Raw genomic sequence first — 22811 nt, 5'->3', positions numbered from 1 at the left:
CTTCATGTCCTTAGAGTATAGAATATTCTCACAAAGAATGTATAATTTAAATCATTGTGTTTTGAAGATATGAAAGACTTCTGTACTGAAAAGATGTGGTTACAAAATTCTGGTTTTTATTTCTGCTCTCTACATACTATTCCCTCTCTCACAAGTAATATTTTTTCTTTTCTTTTCTTTTTTACATTTTTTGGTATATAATTCATTTTTAAAATGGAAGCAAAAATGTGTTTATATTTGTACCACCCCAAATTTATTAGGTGATGATAACATGCCATAAACACTGTCTTTGCTTTGCTTTTTTCTCTTAACACATCCTAGAGATCATTCAAGGGAGAGAGGTTCCTTATTCTTTTTTAAAGCTGCATAAGAGAATCTATGGTATGAATTTACTGAGGTTCATTTTACCAATCCATTATGTAGGAATATCCGTTTGCAATTTTTATTATCATAAACAGAACAACATTCAATTATCTTATGCATGCATGTTTCATTTTTGGTATTTTTGCCAATATTCTATGGGATGGACTGTATCATTTGACCTTCACCTGCAATGTAAGCAAGTATTTGTTTCTGTGTAACAGCCTACTTGAGGGTGCTTACCCCTTTGGATGGTTGCCAGTCTGACAGATGATAAATTGACAATTGTAGATGTTCTTGTAATTTGCATTCCTCTAATTATGAGTAAATCTGAGCATCTTTTTATATCTTTAATAAGACACTCGTGTAAGTTTTTTTGAAAATTTCTGACCATATTTTCACTCATTTTTCTATGCAATTGGTCTTTTTCTTCAGAATTTTTTCATACATTAAGAACATCTGATTTTTATAAGTTGTGTTACCAAGCTTTTCACCTACCTTTTTAACTTTACACAACTTTTTTTTTTTTTTTCCATACAGGGGATTGAACCCAGGGCCCCTCGCAAATAGTAGGCAAACATTCTACTTTTGAGCTACGTTCCCAGTTCTTTTATTTTTATTTTTTACTTTAAGACAGTCTTACTAAAAACCTAAATTTTCCTATTAAATAAAAAATAAACTACTCCTTTTCCTTTTTAAATTGAGTATTGTTAACATGACTGAATAGTAAATGATGTCAAGTGACTTCTGATTCTGTAGAAATGATTTTATGACTTTTCTCCTTAGCACTATTAACAATTTATATTAATAGATTTCCTAATATTGTACTCCATTATATTCTTGAAATAAATTTCACTTAGTGATGATATATTATTTGTTTTATGATTTTTTTTAAATTCAATTTTAACTGACATTGTTCTTTAGGTTTATCATTGGTAGAAATCATTGGTAGGTGTTGAGATCAATGCTTCTACTCTGTAAAATATTTTTTACTCCATATTTTTCTTCTTATGTGATCTGTAACAATTTCATGAGCATTAAGATGATTTGATCTTTAAAGATTTGATATACCACTCTTTTATTTTATTTATTTATTTACTCGTTTATTTATTTGGTATTGGGGATTTAACCCAGGGGTGCTTAACCACTGTGCTACATCCCCAGCCCTTCATATTTTTTATTTTTTCATTTTACTAAATTGCTTACGCTGGCTTTGAATTTGGAATTCTCCTGCCTCAGCCTCCCAAACCCCTGGGATTATAGGCATGTACCCTGGCACCTGCCAAAATTTGATCTACTACTCTTGTGAAAACATCTGGAGTTGGTACTTCTTATGAGAAAATTCTTTCATTACTTCCTTTATTTCTACCATAGTAACTGATATAATTAAAATTCCTCTCCCACCAATGTCAGTTCTATTAGGTTGCATTTTTGCAGTAAATTATCCTGAAAAAGTTGTTCTGAAATGCTTCATCTGAGTTTACACATTTATTTACATAACTTCCGAAAACTAGGTCTCACGATTTTCTTTTAATTTCCTTTGCTATGCTCACATTTCCTTTTTTTCACTTCTAATTTTGTGTATTTATGCATTGCCCCCTTTTTCTTTCTCTCTTACATTAGCAATTGCTTTGTTAATTTCAAGTTTATTTATTAATTTTCCTTGTTTCCTTATAGTATCTTTATAACTTTATTGCTTTTGCTTTTTGTCTTATTTTAAAATTCTTTATCTAGAATATAACTTTATTTTCATTTTTATTAATACGAGTATTTTATAGTATAAATTTTCTCCTATTACTATATCCCTCATAACAGAATTTGCCATTTCACCTTGGATTTCCTTTTTGAGCAAAGAGTTTTTTACAAGAATGTTTTTGTAATTCTAGGTTTCAAAGGCCTTTAACATTTTTATTTTATTATTAGTTTTTAATAAATCATATATTTGTCCTTTAGAATTTTTGTCTTCTTCTAGTCCTAAGAAACAGAATATTCCATGTGTTCTGGAAATGAAGGTCTGGAAGGCTGACCGTGGGCCTCATCTTAATCCCTGGAATCTGTAAACGTGATTTTTTTTTAAGGAAAAAGGATCTGTAGAGATGTGATTAAGGATTTTCAGGTTTTCCAAATCACCCTTACATCACAGTTAAAGTCCCCGTGAATGATGTTATAGGTTAGAAACTCTTAATGGACTGTGAACTCCTTACTATCAATCTTTCAATTTCAGACCCCTGAGCCAAACTACTCATTATAAAGCCTGAAGTCTCAGGCTGCCAAATGAAGTACCTAGTTAACTCTGGCAGCCAGGCCAGCAGCCTGCCACTCAGACGCCGGCAAAGACCGGCGAGTGCAGCAACCCAAGCTCGGATCAGCTACTCGCTCTACCTGGAGGCGAAACTCGGAACGGAAATTGGCCATCACGGCTTCGCCTGTCTCACATCCCTCCCTAGACCCCGCCCCTTCGTTTGGCTACGCCTCTTGCGTTCAGGCACGCCCTCACGCTCCCCTGCGCGTTCAGCCAATCACCGGTGACGCTTGCCTTCCGTCTCCGCCAATGCAGGAGGCCTTTGCTGTCCTGGTTCCACCCCTCTCAAGAGCTGGGGCCGGAAGATGGCGGCGGCCGCGGAGTTGAAGCTGCTGGAGAAGTCCCTGGGGCTGAGTAAAGGAAATAAGTACAGTGCCCAGGGCGAGAGACAGGTGAGCTGCAGAGGCGGCGCGGAGGGGAAGGAGCGGACTGGAGCAGGGTCTGCCGAATCCCCGGGGCCGTGCCGGCGGGGTTGGGACGCAGCTCCGCCGCTCCCACGTGTCTGCGTTCGGGCCGCGGGTCGGCTGGTCCTCGTAGGCTTCTGCCACTCTAGGTCCTGGAGGGACGAAGGGGAACCTGCTCAGGACGGGCTCGGCGTGAGCTTTACCTCCAGCGACATTCTCGGTATCCCATTCAGCCATCACGAAACCATTTGAGGGAAGGCACAAAAGACCTTTCGATGGAGCAAGGTGGAGGCCAGCGTTCGCCTTCACCGGCTGCTCTTGCCGAAATTGCATCTTTGGTTAATTGCGCAACCACTCCCGTCAGCGCGAACTGGGACCCGGTGGTACGGCACTGGGCCTGGGGAATTCTGCGTTGAATAAGGGGGACACGCCCCCTCCCCTCTGGAAGCTTGCTGTCTGGCTGGGTGGACAAACTTGGCAGTGATTTAAATTATAGTAGCGGAAAGTGTTACTTTGACGCGGCTAGGGCCAAGGAAACATGTGCTGGGGGCTTGGCTGGCTCTGGAGGATTCAGGGAAGGCTTTTTTTTTTTGAGGCCTGTAATCCCAAATTCGGTGTGCTTTGTGCAGAGAATGAGGGAGAGTTACAGGGTTTGAGACTTGACTAATGAAGCATAAAGACTCAGATTTCCCAGGGTATTGAAAAGAACATTTATGTTTTATGAAGTCATTGTTTGCTGTGGAGCGAATGTATTACAGCAAAAAAAGTGCTGTAGAACACTACTTTGATGTATTCTGATGTTTCTGGCCCCTTTGAGGTTTTTCCAGACTAGTGTGTTTTGGCCTTAACTTTTTCTTTCCTTGGTCGGTGTTAAATCTTGTTTCAAAAGTAGCAATATTGTAATTTTTACATTTAAAATAACTCGAAACCTGGTGAGGTTGTGACTTGCCTAAGATGGGCCCTTTGATTGGTGGCAGAGTAGGCTAGGCATTGGCCCTAAGGTGGCCTGTTTTTTCTTTTTCCTCCTCCTGGTACCGATTCCTTCTGGTCAGCCACTTTTCAAGATTGGTTAATATTTTTTAGAAAACACTGGGAACACTTAAATCTTTGTCACCTAGTATGAGAAGTAGCCAACAACAATTAAATGAAAGCACGGCAGATATGTACTAAGGAAGAAAACATTAGTGAGAAATGTGGAAGAGGAAGTTGATTCTGACTTGAAGATGGGCTTATACTCTTCCTGGAAAAGCTGGCTTTTAAAGGATTAGGTTTTGAAAGATGTATGAAAGCAATAAATGACGAAAGATTGGAAAGTCTGGAGCAATAAGTAAAATCAGTATGGGGAGTGGGTGCAATGCAAAGTAAACCCAAAATCATAGTTTGAGGTCCAGCTGTGAGGGCTTTTCAGTTCAAAGTGTGGTGTTTTATTTTATTTTGATTAAAAAATTTTAGCACTGGGTAGCTATTGAAAGTTTCTGTTTATGTGTTTAGGGAAAGGGCTGGACATAGCAGATAAGTTTCAGCCATTTTTTTTTTTTTTTTTTTGATTAAGCAACTCACAGCAAATAAATCAGAATTAAAGCTCTCTGTCACATACCCCAAAATAATTTAAAACTGAAAACAGCCTAGGGCTTAAGTTGTAGAACAATAGTTCATTAAATTATGGTACATCAGGGATAGGTATGTAGCTCAGTGGTAGAGTAATGTTGAGACCCTGAATTCTATCCCCACCATTCCCCACCCCCATGCCCCCAAAATGTACATTACCACATTGGAATATTACTTATGCAGCCATTAAAAGTAATTGCTTTGAAGATCATTAACTGTAAGATTGATGTGAAAGTAGTATGTGTTCCATGTTTGCAACTGCGTAAGACTAGCAATTGTATACTTCAGGCTATATAAAGAGAATGGACTTCTGGGCCAGTAGTATTTTATTTGAACCCTATTTCTGCCATTATAAACCAAGTGACCTTTGTTCTTGTTCTTTGAATGAAAATGAAATTATTTGCCTTATCTTGGAAGACTGTACTGGTTAGATAAAAAAGTAACAGAATTTTTTGTGTTAGCATGATGGGATTGTGTATGGGTTATTTTTGCAATTTTTTTGCTTTGTTTTGTGTGGGGAGTGAACCCAGGGCCTTGTGTGTACTAGGCAAGCACCCTATCACTGAGCTGGACCTCAGCCCCACAAACAAATAGTTTTCTTTAGATTTGATTGTTTTTCCCCCTCTACACACACATCATTTGACAATTGTGAGTTATTTTCTTTCTTCCTGAAGTACATTCAGAAGAGGGCACAAATCTTGAACAGTTACCACAGAGTGAACGCACCTAGGTAACCATCTGGTCAAGGAATACAGAGGCTTCCATATTGTTTTCTTTAAAAACCGATCTTTTGTTTTCTTTCAGTGTATTGTTTTCAAACAGTGAACCAAGCCTAACAGGCAAAAGTGAGAATTCGAAGTACTAAATAGTGAATGGGAAGTAAGAAGTACCTTAGTTACCCTGTTTTCCTCTGAAGAGGAAACCTTTGCATCTCTCTGTAAAATGTTAATCTTCCTGTGTACTTCACAGAGTTCTGTTTACATAGCTTTCTTATTTAAATTGCTCCACAAAGCATAGATCACTATACAGTACAAGATGCTATTCTGGCTGAAAAGAGCAGTCTTCCCATGAAAATATTCTTTTTTTTTTTGGTTAGGTTGTTTAGATTGTATACTTTTTGTTTTTTGTCAGTCTTCCCATTGGATAATTTTTTCCATTTTTCTTTTAAATTTAAATAATGCTTTGTCCTTAGTTGTGCTTCAAGAAAATTTGAATTAACTGGCAAATTTTTTATAAGCTATTCCAAAACTGATCTTTTGTATTCTTACTGTAATACAGAAAATAAAAGTCAGATTTAAGTACATTTACTTTTCTAATTTTTGTATTATATTTATCATTCATCATCTCCTAATTAAAAAGCCACATTCATGGATATTTAATTTTCAAATTTGAAGTATAAAATAGACAACATATAAAATACTCATGTGAGAAATTAGGACACATAAAATATTCAAATATTTTCATTCTCCTGAAATTTCCATTTTTTAGAGAGTAAAAGAAATCCGTTTTTCTTTTTCCTTTTTTTTCCCCTCAGTGCTAAGGATCAAACCCTGGTCCTTGTGTGTGCTAGGTAAGCACTCAATCACTGAGTTACATAGCTCCAAGAAATTTGTTTCTTTTCCCATATAAGGAATTCAAAATTGATTTTTAGGTAAAAACAGTGACAGCATGATAGAGCTTTCTAAATGTATGGCACTTTCTTTTCTGATACCGGAGGGTTATGTTTGCCCACAGTCTGACTCCTTGCTCTTGCCCAGGAGAGGGTGTGAAGAGGGTGGTAAGCAGTTTGTCACCTGACTAGTGAGAAGTATGAAATAGTGACAAACATCACTTCCAGATTTTGGTTGCTGATACTGGTGCCACCCACGGTGGTCAGTTCCCCCATTGTGGTGATTGTAGACATTTTTCATGAGGGAGTTGCCACCATGGAAGGAGCCCAAATCTCTCGGCTACACTCCAGTCCCTTCAGACCTCAGTAGACTTTGCTTAAGTCAGAAATGAGCTTATATCGGGTTAGCTAAGAGTTTAGGTTTTGTTACTGCTGTATAATCTAGTTTACCTGAATTAGCACTGTTTGATTAATGTATAGATAATCTTGATCTTAAAAACAAAGACTATGGGAAAACCAGCTGCATGATATAGTGATTACTGAGAACTTATAGTCATGATTGATGGTCTTTATTTTTTTAATTTATCTTAAGAATTTTTTTCTTTAAGATTCCAGTTCTTCAAACAAACAATGGTCCAAGCCTAACAGGATTGACTACCATAGCAACTCATCTAGTCAAAGAAGCCAACAAGGAGTATTTGCTGGGGAGTACTGCAGAAGAAAAGGCAATAGTTCAGCAGTGGCTGGAGTACAGGGTCACCCGAGTAGACAGACAGTCCAGTAAAGAGGATATCCACACGCTGTTGAAGGTATTGTGATTTGTTGGAATGCGTGGACTGTAATAAGCTGAAATCTCTCCCTTTGGGTTCCAGACCTGGAAATAGGCTGCCTTTACCTGTTTTCTGTTGCTTCAAGGTATGCAGACCTCCAACTCTTGGCTGCCTTTTCCTGTTGCCTTTTAGCTCAAGGTAGCTTGTACCTATTGTGACCTCTGCCTGGAGCAGGCTGTTCTGTCTCTAGTTGGGGAGGTGAATGGACTACAGTGTGCTTTTTCACCATAGGAGTACAGGAAAAGGAAAGGGTCGTTGTGTTTTTGTTTTTTTGCAACTGTGGTGTTTCAAGATAGTGTTGTTAATTTTAAAGGCAGTCAATATTTGTTGCAGAAATTTAGGAAATATAAGTAAGCAAATGTAAAACATTTTAAACAACCATTGTCCCATGATTGAGAGTGAACTATTACTGCTTGCGTTCAGTCATCAGGTCTTTATTAAATCCCTTTTATGGTCTTTCCATGCATGCATGTGGGACTTTTTTTAAAAGTGGGCCATTACCGGACACAGCAACCTGCTGTGGCTTATGTTTGCTATCGGAGTGTTGGGAACATTGTTTCATGTCGGTGTGTGCTTTTTCCTTTTGATAACCTGTATGTTCCAGCACAAAGTTGTACCACAGTTTAAATTATCTACCCCCAGGTAGTTACCAGCTTGTTGCTAGATAATTGAACATGTTCCTATTTGTTTCATAGGCTAAATTCCTACAAGGGAGGTTGCTAGAAGAAAAGCCTTGCCTTTTTTTTCTTCTTCCTAAAAGTTGCCATTATTTTTTTCTACCTTTTTTTTTTTATTGGTACATTGTAGTTGTACATAATGGTGGGATTTGCTGTCACATATTCATACATGCACATAATATAATAATATAATTTGGCTAATATCACTCCCCAGCAATTCCCCCCTTCTTCTCTATCTCCCACTTCTTGGTCTCTTTCTTTCACTGATCTTCCTTAGATTTTCATGAGACATCTTCCCTTACCTTTCTTTTCCTTTTTCCTCTGTAGCTTCCACGTATGAGAGAAAACATGATTCTTGATCTTCTGAATTTCTGATTAATTTATTATTAACAAAATAGTCTCAACTTACATCCATTTTCTTGCAAATGACATAATTTCATTTTTCTTTATGACTGAATAAAACTCCATTGTGTACATATACCTCATTTTCTTTATCCATTTATCCATTGATGGACACCTAGGCTGGTTCCAGTTTAGCTATTGTGAATTGTGCTTCTGTAAACATGGGTATGCATATTATCTGACTTTAATTCTTTAGGATAAATACAGAGGAGTGGTGTAGCTGGGTCATATGGTGGTTCCATGCCTCGTCTTTTTTGAGGAAACTCAATACTGATTTTCATAGTGGTTGTACTAATTTACAATGCCACCAACAGTGTAAAGATGTTCCTTTTTCTCCACATCCTCTCCAGCATTTTTTGTTGTTTGTATTCTTGATAATTGCCATTCTTACTGCTGTGATATAAATAGTGTAGGTTTGATTTGCCTTTCTGTAGTTGCTAATGATGCTGAACTTTTTTTCGTATATTTGTTGACTATTTGTATTTATTTTTTTGAGAAGTGTCTATTTAATTAATTGGCCCTTTATTAATTGGGTTGTTTTTTGAGTTATTTATATATTCTAGATATTAATCCTTTGTCAGCTAGCAACGTTATTGTTCCATGCTGTAGGTTCTCTCTTCACATTCTAAATTGTTGACTTTGCTGTGCAAAAGCTTTTTAATTTGATGCCATTCCATTTATTAACTCTTGGCATTATTTCCTGAGCTTTACAGTTTCCTATTGAGAGAGTTGTTGCCTGTGCCTATATGTTGGAGTGTTGACCCTGTATTTTCTCCCAGGAGTTGCATAATTTCTGATCTAATTCCTAGGTTTTAGTTCCATTTTGACTTGCTTTTTGTGCAGGATAAGAATTAAGGGTCTAGTCTTTTTCTTCAACATATGTATATCCAGTTTTCCCCTATTTGCTTACAGGAAAAAAAAAAAAAAGATCTTTTTTAAGGCTACATGGTTCCTGTGGACTCCAGAACAGTGTAATCTTACAATATGTCAGTATATGAAGAGGCCTCTTCCACAAAACAACATCAGTATTTTCCTTTTTCTCCATCACCTCCCCAATTACATTACTAAAACAAGCAAGCCAAAAAATGATTTCCCTGTTGACATTATGTTCTTTGTTTTCATAAAACTTTGTTGTGGCATTTTTTTCATAATGCTTATGAACCATTTTTATTTCTAAAAGTTTACTTGTATGTATTCTTTAACCATGTTTGTACTGGGCTACCTTATTATTTAATTTTTAAATCTTTTGCTCTTTGGATATTAAGAAAGGATTTAATTCTTAATTGTCAAATTTCCATTTTGATGCTAAAACCACAGCTCTTAAGAGTAAATGCCTTATAAGTAAGGTAATATTTTTTTTTTTAAAAAATTGTGAAATACTAACATTGTTTGACTCTAGATGAATGATATATATAGTTGTCTATTGTGTTTTTTCAACTTTCGATTGTATGATGTTTAAAAGTTTAATAATAGCTGGGAAGAAAAAGAAAAATCAGGTGGATTTCTAGAGGAAATATTTTAGCAGGTTTGGCAATAGCATCAGAAAGACTTGTTTTTAAAAATGAAGAAATGTCAGACATTTCCCTTCTGTGACTATTTCAAGTGTGAAATTCTATTTGATAGGAAACTTTTTATGTCACTAATCAGGAAAGTATTTCCTATTCATAGTTTATGAAAACTACATTTAAGACTATCTTCATAGCTAAAATATAGTTATGAATTCTGATTTTAGTCACAAAAAATAGTTTTTGATGTCCAAAGTCCAGTCGTCTGTATATCCAATGACAAAAAGGTAAAAAAGCTACCCACACTGGGAGAAAATATCTGAAAATTATGTATCTGATAAGTTGTGAATATTTAGAATACAAAAAAAAACCACAACTCAACAAAAAACTAATAACTTGATTTTAAAATGGGCAAAAGACTTGATAAACATTTCCAAAGACTATATGCTAATGCTAATAAGTATTTGAAAAGATGCTGAAATTATAATCACTGGTGAAGTGCAGATCAACTCACAATAAGATACCATCTTCCATTCATTAGGATGGCTGCCACCCACCAAAACAAATCCCATTAAAAAAAAGCCAGAAAATAACAAGGATTGGCAAAGATGTGGGAAATTGTAACTGATATACTGTCGGTGAGAATATTAAAAAAACAAAAAATGCAGCTGTTAGCAAAAAATAGTACAGCACTTACTCAAGACATTCATAGAGTTGCTCTATGATCTAGTAGTCCCGCAGAAGAATTCAGCATTGCCTTGAAGAGATATTTACACTTGCATTCATAGCAGCATTGTTCAAACAGCTAGGGCAGGGTAGACAACCCATGTGTCTGTTGTGTCAATAGACAAACAAAATATGGTGTATACATACAGTGAGATATGTATACTTCAGCCATTTAAAAACAAGACAGTTTTGATGCATGTTATAACATGAATGAACTTTGACATTGTACAAGTGAAATAAAGCCAGTCACAGAAGTATAACTACCCCATGACTCCACTTATGAGGTATCTGGGGTAGTTGGTCACAGAACAAAGTTGAATGGTGGTTGCCAGGCTTGGAGGGGAGAGTTATGGGGAATTGTTTAATGGGTCATAGAGTTCTAGTTTTGCAAGGTGAAAAAGTTTGTAGATTGGTTATGTAGCAGTGTAAACAACTGTAAACCTTACTGAAGTGTATGCTTAAAAATAGTTGGTAAATTTTGTGTTATGTGTAATGTATTCTGATTAAAGTTTTAAAAATGTATGTGTATGCATAAAGTACACATACATATACACAAATGTACTGCAAAACCCAGTAACTTGGAATTCTCAACTTTTTTTTTTGTACTGGGTATTAAGCTATAACCCCAACTCTTTTTTAATTTAAATTTAGGATTAAACTCAAGGGCACTTCATCTCTGAGCTGCTGGCTGAGTGATTTCCCCCATTCTTTTTTCAGATTTTTTATTTTGAGACAGAATCTCTGTAGTCTGCTGAGGGTCTCATTAAATTGTCAAGGCTGACCTTGAACCTGGGATCCTCCTTACTCAAATTCCTGGGTTTCCTGATTGCAGGTGTGGGCCACCATGTATGGCCATTCTTATTCCTTTTTACTTTTACGTTGAGGCAGGTCTTGCTAAGTTGCCCAGGCTGACCTCGAATTTTTGAACCCCTTATCTTAGCCTCCCAAATTATTGAGGTTGCAGTCTTAAACCACTATGCCCAGCAAAAAGGTAGAAATTGTTCAGAAGTCTATCATTTTCTAATGTTTTTTTTAAAATATTCTTTCATTTTTAATGTTCTTTAAAATCAAATGAGACTAATAATGTTCATTCTGTGTTTTTAAATGATGTGACTGGAGTCTAATTGTGATTTTGAATGAATTTTTGTCTTAATACCGAAGATTAATTTTAACTTATTAATTTATTGAATTTATTAATAAATAAATAAATTTACCAATCAGTGACATAGCATTTGTTTCATTTGCATGTGCAAAGCCTTGAGTTCCTTCCCCACCATTGAAAGAATAAATGAATGAATGAGTGAATTTATTAAATATCAGTATTTAATTTCTGATAGCCATCTAAATGTTTTCAAGTTAATACTGTTCATTAATGTTTTACTGTTTTTTTCTAGGATCTGAATTTGTATCTTGAAGATAAAGTCTACCTTACAGGATATAACTTTACTTTAGCAGATATTCTACTGTATTATGGACTTCATCGCTTTATAGTGAGTATCTGGATACTTTCTGGCTTATTTTCTGTAAAGTTCAGAATATTTTTGAGATTTGTCTTAAATTTAATCAGATTAATATTTTCAACTATCAAATAAAAATGAAAGGAGTTTTTTTTTTTTTTTTTTTTTTAATACAAGGTGTGCTGTACAAAAATCCTTCTACGTATCCGTTTAACATAGTTTCATTCTGTTCCTTGACCTGCGTGCTTCTTGACCTTTGCTTCTGCATTTCTTAGAGGACCACTTCTTTAGCCACCCTCTGGACTTTCTGGCCTTTATCCCACTCCACCTCCAGTACCCCTCTTCCACACAGCCTTTTATCCTAGCTCTTTTGATCCCTAAACCTATACAATTTAATCAACTCCTTTTTCCAAATCTACAAACTTTCTTCCCTGTTCAGTTTAGACACCCTTCTTAACTTCAGCTGTATCTTCTTATTAGCATCTTCATTTCCTTTATTATCCTGAATAGTCACCACCCTTTCCCTGTGAATCCCCAGTTCTTGACCAGTCCAGATGAATGTCTGTTTCTGTATGTAAGCCGAGCTCTGTGGGAAAAGTGACAAGACTACAGAGTTGCTGCCAGTAAACTGTTTTACTGTGTAATTACAACTGGGCTTGCATACTGGTCAGCTCTCTGCTTCCTCCTAGGGATATTTTTGAGACCCTTATCACTTTTCCCAAGCCTTGTTCCTCCCCTCCCACCCCTTTGTCTTCAGTAGTTAACATAGAGTCCTCCTCCTGTATCTCCTCCACTTTTCACTAGGAAGCTCTGTTTTGAGTACTTATCTTCCAGCCTGCCTGCTTGCACATCCTTATTCATTTGTCTCCTTTTTCAGGTCACAAAAAGGATTGTCTTGCTTTTTTTTTTCCAGCTAATCCATTCATCCGACCTCTTAGCTAAACTTCCTCTCCTACCTGCTTTGTGGAACTTACTCCAAATTCTTTTTCTTTTCTTGCTCATATCTTCAGTTTTGCCTTTTAACTATCTGGTCAATCTCTTTATTTTAAATTGTCTCTCATCTAAAAATTACATAAAATTATATGGCACTCTTCTTCATGCTATGTAAATATTAACTCCTTTAATCTTTAAAACAGCCCTATGAGGTAGGCACTATTATTATCAGTTCCATATTATAGATAAGACAGCTGAGGCTTAGAAAGGTCAAGTGTCTTCTTTGAGATCACCTAAGTAATTTGCAGAACCAGGTCCATAACCCAGGCAATTTGTCTTCTGAGTTTGTGCTTTTGCACATCTATCTACTTAAAAACTTCTCTCAACTTTTTACTCCAGTGCCCATCTTCCCCCTACAGAAAAAAAGAACCCATACATTTTTCTGTGTTCTGCACTTCATGCACCCAGTCAATCAGGTTCTGATGTTGTAAGGTCAGCTCTTCGTACACATTGAATAAATTTTAACAAGCGTCCATATACTTTGCAAGGAATTTTATTTTTTACAGTCTAGCTCATAACCGTGAGGAAGATAAGATTAGTATTAATATTTTCCTTTTACAGAGACAGAAACTAGCTTAGGAATTTTGAGTGATTTGTCAAAGGCACAGAACTCATTTTTTTTCAGGGCCAAGACAAACCTTAGTTTCCTGAATCAAGTATCTTCTTAGTGTGTGGGGAAACTCTTTGTAATCTATAGGAGACTGTAATAATGTATGATACAGTTATATTCAGCCCCCTACTTCTGCAAGTTCCATGTCTGCAGATTCAACCAACTGCAGATTGAAAAGGCTCTTTTAAAAAATGGCATCTGTACTTAACTTGTACTTTTTCTAGTGTTCATTCCCCAATCTAGTATCATATGTAGCATCTATGTTGTATTGAGTGCATTACTAACCTAGAGGTGATTTAAAGGACACCAGGAGGGTTGTGTAGAGTCTATACTTAATCTATACTGTGTTATGTGAAACTGTGGATTTCAGTATCCCTGGGGGTGGGTGTCCTGGAACCAGTCCCCTGCAGGTACCAGTAGACTACTGTATTCTTAATCTCCCCACTCAATCTATAGTCCCATAATTTGGATTTACTTCACCTTATTAAAAATTGTTCCTCAAACATTCCTAAGTAATTGTATTCTATAATAGTATTATTTCAATAGGCTAGTTTGATCCTTAATTTAGCACAAAACTCCCTGTTGTTATGATTGTATTTAAATTATTTCCTGAGAGCCTACTGTGTGCCCACCAGAGAGGGATATAAAAAAACCCTATAAACTCAATTTTCAAGGAATTATTAATCTCATTGAAAAAATAAGACTTTTACATGAAAACAGAGAAAACGGAATCTAGTGATAACTTCTGATCAGAATATAATTTGATCATTTAAAGAGACAAGTAGGATGAAGAATCATAAAGAATACATACAGAGTTTGGATAACCATGACTATCCAGGGGAATTTTCACTGTTTAGAAAGTGTATAAGTTGGACTGTAAATATTGCTTGTAAGTAGTACGATCATATGATTTCTCATCCAAAACACTTGGGCCATGAAAGAAAGCCTACCAGTCACTACGCAGGATTACCGTCACTAGCAGGAATGAAATGGGATGAACTGTCCCCATACTTACAAGGAATATGGCTCAATTTTAAGCAAAATAGGAGACCAGGGAGGATCCTGTCGTTTCTCTTTGTGTCCCTCCTGGCTCTTGGCCCAGTTGCTTGTACAGCTCTGGGCTTTTGAGATTAGCAATATTTCACAGTCTGTATCTATTTGTAAAGTATTTTAGGTTGTATATCTGTAGTGAAATGTAATCTTTAGTTATGTTCTTCAGTATCATTAAATTATAATAATTTTATTTGATTGTGAAGAAAATGTAATTGGAGCTGAAATACATTGATCACACCAGCCTCTTTTTATTCCATTCTAGGTTCAATATATTTGAGTAGCTTTTTGAATTTAGAATGATGACATGGCACCTACCTCATTTCAAAACGAAAAAAAAGCCTCCAAGGTAAAGAGGATTTGCTGTTAAGGTATCTAAGCATCTCTCTCCTGGTGGCAAACCTAGTCTTTCAGCTTGGGAAGTCCAGAACTTGGCTTGAGCGAGCCTGTGCTACTGACTGTGGTTACTTTAAAAGCTTAATCTTAGGGAAAATTGTGGTGACTGCCAGCAGCTAGTGAGCATCTATCAGGACTCAGGGTCTGGCTTCCTGCAGCATTGAGCTGTCATTAAAGAGGAGAACATGTCTCATGTAATTAAAAAAATAAATAGATGAGAATGAAGTGTAACTCTTGCAAACCAAGTATATATTTATACACATACTCTTCCTCTCTACTGGCTTATGCAGGTCATGTGGTAGGAAAAGTGTGGGAGACCAACCTTGCACGTGACTGAGTCATACTCCTCTGCTGGGTACTGAGGCGCTTAGTCACAGAAATGTGGCAGAGCTTTCCCCACCCTTCTTGGGTTCTAGGGTCTCATGCATGGGTGTGTCTTGCTACAGCTACGCTCACCTATTCCTTTGTAATATAACCCCTTGCCCTGTTTAGGATAGAATCTTCCATGGAAGTGCATTGTGTGTGTCCCCTGCTCTTACTGTGCCTTTGAGTGTGGCCTACCCAGATGTCAGTCAGCCTGCTGACAGTGGACATCATGAAGATACTCAGCCCCCTGAAACCTGACCCCTTGCCTCATTTGAAAAGCTTCTCCTTAATAAAAGGGGTCAGCGAGTGCTCTCTCTCTCTTCCTGCGGACCCTTAAGGTCAGAGAAGCCATCACAGTGACCCCAAAGAAAAAGGTATTTGTGTCTCTTGTGTGGTTATTTTGCAAAGCCCAGTCAGCCCAGTTTTCCTGGAGTGACCCCTGTCAGCCCAGTTTTCCTGGAGTGACCCCTGAGCCTTTTAGTCGCGAAAATAGAAACCCGGCAGGAAAGGAAGGGCTCTGAAAGGACAGCAGCTTTCATGGCCTTTCTTTGCCAGTAGAGTGAACAGGGTCAGAATTCCAGAATGCAAAATATTCTTAGGCCCAGCTGCAAAGTTATTTAATTACGAGTCTGTGTGCCCTGGAGGGCATTTGGTTTTCAGACAGGTTAGGAGTGTTTCCTCTAGTTCTGCATATTGATTGACATTGGGGTTACTTTAGCTATATTTTAACCATCTGTGCTTATTTATATTTCCTGTTTTTGGATGCACATCCTTTTTATATATGGTGTTGAGGATTTATGATTAACTTCTTTCAAAATGACTTTGAGTGGAATACTACCTATGTCATCCTGCTGACCATCTCTTTGGGTTCAAACCGTGGGTCCCAGCATCTCTCTCACCACAGTCCAAGTATAGGCAGAATACTCCGAGATCTAAAGACCTTCTTAAAGAACAGGCCTCACAGACTAAAATCTACACACAACAGGATTGCTGTATGGTGTTGAATAACATCCCTGTTAAATTGGGCATAAATATACACAAGTGAGAAAAAAAAGTGATTGCTAGGTATTAATTCAGAGAGATACAAAGTCTGGATTGGCCACCTGCTCATAGTCATCAGGTTCTTCAGCTTTGTTTGCTTTGGCAGTATATATATTTTTGCCCTTACTTATTGTGCCTGTATTGTAAAATAGATCATGTAATTGAAATTGTTGGTGTAGATTAGAAAATGTGCCTTATTTTTTCACATTGTTAAATACTTAATACATAATCAGCATAGTGTACAAAACAGCAGTCATCAGTGATACCGCTGTATTTTGTTTCATTGTGAGCCCAGTTTGGTTGGCTGAGATACTCCAAGATCTGATCTGTCCTAATCCCTCTGAGGAATATTATATTGTGCCTTCTTTGTTTCAATGTCCCTCAGTGTGGCTGTTGATAACACCAGTGACTCACTGCTTTCTTCCAGTGATTTCACTAGTAGATAGTAGCCCCTGTGGACAGACTGTTAATAAGATGATTGAAATCCTTTGTAATGTTCTGTGCTGCTTGACTATAAGATTGATATCAGCTGAAGTACGTTTCTTCCGAAGTTTGGAACACCAGCAGAGTATGATTCTTTAAAAGAAAAGTAAAATAGCTACAAAATAGTCCAGGAACACCGGCCCTAAAGAATGTTCCAAAGGCCTCCTGGTGCCAGTTGGAGGGGAGCAGATCAGTCTTGCACACTGATCTGGAAGAGTTCACTTCAAGTGTGTCTTACATGTCTTCATGGAAAATTAGTGATTCAGAATATTATCTGTTTGGCTGTAAGGTTTAAAGTAATTAGAGTGCCAGTATAAACAGAGAGGAAGAGCAGGGAGAAGGAGCCAGACACAGCTAGACACACTAGCATGTAGACCAGCACGAAGCAGGAAATGGTAACTAGAACAATTGCATGGTATTTCCTGTTATAAGAAAGGAAAAAATTGTTAGCTAAAGAGGGGTAACAGAAAATCAAAGTGAAGCAGCCCAGGGGATTCCATCAAAAATGTTCTTTAAAAAAAAGTACATTTGGAAAGGGAAAGTTGTTTTGTTTGTTTGTTTACAGTAATTACATATGTAAAATGTCTGCCCAAGGAGGAGAGGTAACTGATTGAGGTTGATCATCATTTTCTCAGATTAGCAGGGACAAGTTCCAAAGTTTAAAAGAAAGTTAAAGTGGAACCCTGATCTTTTCAGAAAAGCTCTGTGTATCTAGAATAACTTTGTGAGGAAAAATGAGTAAATTTACACTCCTTAAAGTAAATCAACTAAAAATATCGTAAAATAGATCATGTAATTGAAATTGTTAGTGTAGATTAGAAAATGTTACAAGCTTTAGAAGGTCTTAGAATAAAAATTACTGTGTGTGGGTGTGTTTATAGTCCTTACATTAGAGACTCTGTAAGGTTTTTTTGGTTTTTGTTTTTGTTGTGTGGGTGTGTGTTTTTTTTTTTGTTTTTGTGGTGGTGGTAGTGCTGGCGATTGAACTCAGGGCCTTGTGCATGCGAGGCAAGCACTCTACCAACTGAGCTATATCTCCAGCCCCATTAGAGACTCTGAATATGAAATTTTTAAGTTGGAGAATATTTATTTTGCTGCGTATTGAATGTTGTTCTCGTTTTAAATAATAGGTCTGCTAGCAACACATGCCAGTATTCTGTTTAGGCAAATGTCATTCTAAAATATTACTATTCGCTGTATATTGCCCTTTTCACTTGGTTCAAAATCTAGGTGCACAATTTGAACATAAATCAAACAATTATTAGTACTTTATTGGCAATGCTTTACTCTCTATGTATTTTAGTACACAGAATAATAAAAAAATAGCATCTCACAAAATGGCTACATGGAGACTTTAAAATGAAAAAGCTCTGAACTAAAATTTAAAGAAGTCAGATTTCAGCCGACTGATTCGAAGTCGAAAAGCAGTAAAAGTTACTTCTGTTTGCTTCAACTATCAGCCAAAGAAGTTTGCTAAAGTTGATTTTAAATTATATTTATCTGTTCCCCCTCCCCTGTGGATTGAGCCTTTCATCCTTCCTTCCACCGAAGATGGACTCTTGCTGTGTTCCCTGGGCTGGCCTCCAATTCTCAATCCTATTGCCTCTGTCTCCTGACTGGCTGGGTTTATACCAGACTTGCATCACTGTGCCTGGTTCATTCATTCAGTTTCTTGTAAGAAAACTCAGACCCATATCCTGTTAGATTTAGATTTGCAGCTGTGTTTTCTACTGATTAAGGTTTTTATTTATTCATTTATTTATTTGAAGTCTATGGTAAAATTTACATGTCATAAAGCTTTGGATAAGGACTAAAAATTTAGCTCTTTACAAAATATTTTTTAAAATATTTCAAAATACAGGCTAACACTCAAGATTGTTCCACACATGATTGCCTAAGTGCCTTCTATGAAAATGCACCAGGCAGGTGTTTTCTTTTGACTTGAACATGAATTCTATTTTAATAAAAATTAACTTTTATATTAAAAAAAAAGACATCCTCGACCAGACTTCTTGACTAATATGTCAGCTTTTTGTTTTTGGGTCATGGACTTACTACTATATTGTTGTTGAAACATGTATAGTAACATCTCCTTAGTGTCAGGGCACCTCAAGCAAGATGAACAGATTTTTATAAATTGCTACAGCCACCTATGTGTAGGACTTCAGTGTATATTGCTGAAACCTGAAACTCACTTAAAGTAAGCTGAGCCACAAATGTTCAGTTACTCATTTATTGAAAAAATACTACCTTTTTATTGTTAATATTAATTTGCATTCTGTAATAAGTTTTGAGTAGTGAAGTGATTTGTATTTCAATTTTATTGGTTCAGTCACTTAGCAAAACATTTACTTGCAGCATAAGTATATGCTAAATTGTGAAAAGCCACAGGACTCTATCTTACTAAAAGTATCTCCAATAATAGAACCTCTGATGGGTTTGACTCCCTGTTGTCTTGATTGGGTTTTTTGTTTGTTCATTTTCTTTGAGCTGTGGAGATTTTGGAATATCTGTTAAATAAATGTTGAATCAACAAAGGAGAAGAAATCATATTACCAGTACATACTACCACCCTGCTGGCTTTCTTTTTACCTGATGACTCTTAATAATTCCAAACTTTGTCTTAGAAGAGTCCTAAGAGTTATCTACTTTGAATTTGAGTCTAGTGGAATGATAGGCACCTATAGTTTTCATTGCATCTTTCTATAGCCACATCTCTGGGTACTCATAGCTTGAGAGTAACAGGTGAACTGCTACATCCACAAGAGTTCAGCTTTATTGCAGACAAAATGCAGAAGGTATATTGTTCTTGTGTTTTTACTTGGTGTCTTTCTCTAATTCTTCTGTTAAGCAATAATCTCTTAAAATTATGTGGGTCATTGTCTAGAGTGAGGTTTTTCCTCAGCTGAGTAGCTAGGCACTAATATTATACATTATACAGCCATTTTAAAGTGTGTGAATATATGATTGTTTTCTTTAACACAGTGTTCGCTTGTTAAACATGTTGATATTTGTGAACCTCTCCATCTTTTGAGTTTTACTAAAAAAATGTTGGAGAAAGAATTATGTCTTAGAGTTTCAGAAGCTGTTATCTTCCCTGTCCCATCTTCTTTTCCAGTAAAGTAAAAAACTTTGGGTGCCTGCCTCCCAGCCCTAGATTCATATAAATTTTGCATTTGTGGAATATGTGATATTTCATTAGAAAGCACATCTGGTTCTGAACTAAACATAAACACATTTAATAAATGGATAGCTTTCCCAAGCGGCCAAATACATTAGATTTTGAGGGAGAACTCTTGGTTTTTTTCTGAGGTGTTTTTTTTTTTTTTTTTTTCGTTCTAATTTCTAAGAAGTATCTCATGATATTGATAGCTGTGCTTATGTCTGTATTATGTATGTGTGTTTTTAATCCTACTTAGGTTGACCTGACAGTTCAAGAAAAGGAGAAATATCTCAATGTGTCTCGCTGGTTTTGTCACATTCAGCATTACCCAGGCGTCAGGCAACATCTGTCTAGTGTTGTCTTCATCAAGAACAGACTATACACTAACTCCCACTAGAAGTCACCATGCCACACACGGCGTGATTAAAATGTTTTAAATGGAAAGTGTGTCTGGACCATAGTACTAATGTAAATTGATATGCTGTCATTGTTTATTTGTTGAAGTTGGTAGAATTTTTGAAGTATAAACCTGTGTCTGAATGTTTTATTTGTTCTTTAGTTGAAGTTTTGCAAATTTTGATGTAAAAAAATCCATTTGCTGTCCAAAAAAAAGGTGAAATCAAGTTATAAATTACCTGGTTTTTAAAAGATTAAATTTATTTTAATAAAAGTTGCAAATCAGTGGCTTAATCTTTAAAAAAAAAAGGTACTTTCAATGGTTGATGTATTTGGCTATTTATTAACCCTTCTTTCATATTTTAAAATTCTTTTTCCTATGTATATTCACCATACTTTGTTTATTAAAAACTGTGATAACTTATATCAAGGATTGAGAAAGGGAAGACAGATGTATTTGTTTTAAATATTTATGTGAGCTAGTAAACGTGGCTGAAAAACTCCCATTTTGTTTGTTCATTCTTTCCTGTAGTCGGTATTCATTGGGGTGAAACTAACTACTGAGCTGAACTGGAATAAGATACATTCTTCTTGAATTAACGATTTTGTTCTGTTGTTGGGTTCACTGGAATATGCAGTGGCTAAAAGAGATGGGAAACTCTTACTATCCCTATCATTTTGGACTTAAAATTACTAAATTTTTTCTAAATAGAAAGCTCTCTTAGAATCAAAGCTGCTATTGAAGCACTGTGTGAAGAAGAGATGTTTTAACGGATCTATAAGTTTCATGGCTTTTACTAGCTGAGTAAATAGCAATCAGTCTTTCCAAAGAAAGCTCTTTATCTTTCTAAATAAGAAAAGCAGAGTCTTTGGGTCCTTTTCTGGTTAATACTGTGCATACTTTGTGCTGACCCCAGGCCTGACCTGTATACCATTCAGAGTTCCAATGGGAAGAGCAGGTACTTGAGAAAATGTACAGTGCTTCAGTCGAGTCTTGTTTTTATCAGATTCTAACTGTATGATTTTAAGCAAAGCAGTGAACCTTATTTCTTAGTCTGTAAAAGTAAACATGTAAAAATGAATATAACTGTAACTTAGGCAGTTGAAAAGGTTACTGTACAGAAAAAAAAAAAAGGTAGAGCCCATGGCTATAAGGAAATGTTAGTTTCCTTTCTCATCTTCAGGCAGATGGGGATTTTTTGTTTATAAGGAAATGAGGACTTGTAGGAACCCCCCATTTTTGCCCTTCATGTCCCCAAGTCAAGAGAACTAACAGGCCAAGTGTATGAGTATCTTACAGTAGATCAAGACAGTTTTACAGGGTTGAATTGAATGAATCATGATTTATTGCCCTTGGGAGCATTTTTAATGTTAGAAATTGGCCTTTAATTAGAGACTGGAGACTTGGTGTTTGCATGTTCAGAGACTAGAGGGGCTCAAGCTAATCAAGTTACAAAGGGCACTGTTGGAGCAGGCTAGTCGATATACCTTAGGTGCCAACCGTCATACCACCGGGACTTTTCACTGCTACAAATGACCCTTCCTCTGGCATTTCACTCTTGTCCCCCTGGAGAGCAGGAGGAATGAAGGAGGACAATAGGGTTGGCACAGAAGGGCCGCCCAGCCTTCCTGTCCCAACCATTGTGCCCTCTTCCCTCTTTAAGCTGTGAGTCTTAGCCCTCTGAATCTTTCCACCTGCTACTCAGCTCTTTCTTAAAGGGTACAACATAGATGCAGCAGATGTCCTGCTATGTGCCAGGGCTTCCCACCAGTAACTTGGGTCCTAGAGGATGAGGGGATGGCAGGAAGATAAAGACCTGGCTGGCTCCCGTGGCTGAGAGCTGGATGATGCTGTTAGTGTCCCTGCGGAAACTCCTCATGTTCTGGTGGGATTGCAGCTGCGTATCATGGTCATTTCTGTCTGATAGTGCTCTGCCCTAGATGCCCTTTCCTTTTCACCGAATAGCCTCTTTAGTATTCAGTCCTCTTCCCTTGCAGATCCATCCCTCAAAACAGTAACTGGCAGCCACTATAGGTGCTCAGTATTCGTCTAGGTCCGTTTGAACTGACCAGAAAAGTATAAATTACAATTAGACTACAACTGTATATAGCAGAAAAACCAAGTGACATCAAAGAGGATTTTTTTTATCTCATGTGAAGGTGGGAGATGGTCTATAGTTGGTGTAAGCACCCAGCTCTTGTCTCTGCTCGATACTCAACAGGCAGTTTCCATCCTTAAATTCAACTTAAGATCCAATATTGATATCAGAGCTGTAGATGTCAAGTCTGGTTAAGATCCAAAGGGGGAAGAAGAAAGGCCAAAAGCTCTTCTGCCAGTTCAGTCAGTCCACTGAAGGACCTCTCCTGGGAGCCTTGTTCATCTGTATCCATTGACACTGAAAATAGAGAAGTGCCACTAATAGTTCGTTAGTG

General features: G+C 36.9%; 1 protein-coding gene across 2 annotated transcripts; it reads left to right on the top strand.

Moving 5' to 3' along the window:
• The first annotated feature begins 2948 nt into the window (after positions 1-2948).
• Positions 2949-20882, top strand: Eef1e1 (eukaryotic translation elongation factor 1 epsilon 1). 2 transcript variants are annotated; one of them, XM_076857892.1, is made up of 4 exons: positions 2949-3054; positions 6892-7092; positions 11818-11913; positions 20239-20882. In XM_076857892.1, exons 1-4 carry the CDS (start codon positions 2968-2970, stop codon positions 20377-20379), a joined length of 525 nt encoding a protein of 174 aa, XP_076714007.1. In that variant the 5' UTR covers positions 2949-2967; the 3' UTR covers positions 20380-20882. The 2 variants fall into 2 exon arrangements, with proteins under 2 accessions (XP_076714007.1, XP_076714008.1); XM_076857893.1 differs by lacking the exon at positions 20239-20882 and adding an exon at positions 14799-15020.
• The last annotated feature ends 1929 nt before the right edge of the window (positions 20883-22811 follow it).

Source organism: Callospermophilus lateralis, chromosome 6 (assembly GCF_048772815.1).
Source record: "Callospermophilus lateralis isolate mCalLat2 chromosome 6, mCalLat2.hap1, whole genome shotgun sequence".
Taxonomy (NCBI): Eukaryota; Metazoa; Chordata; class Mammalia; order Rodentia; family Sciuridae; genus Callospermophilus; species Callospermophilus lateralis.
Note: the sequence above shows the minus strand (reverse complement) of the source record. Positions and strands in the feature narration are given on the sequence as shown.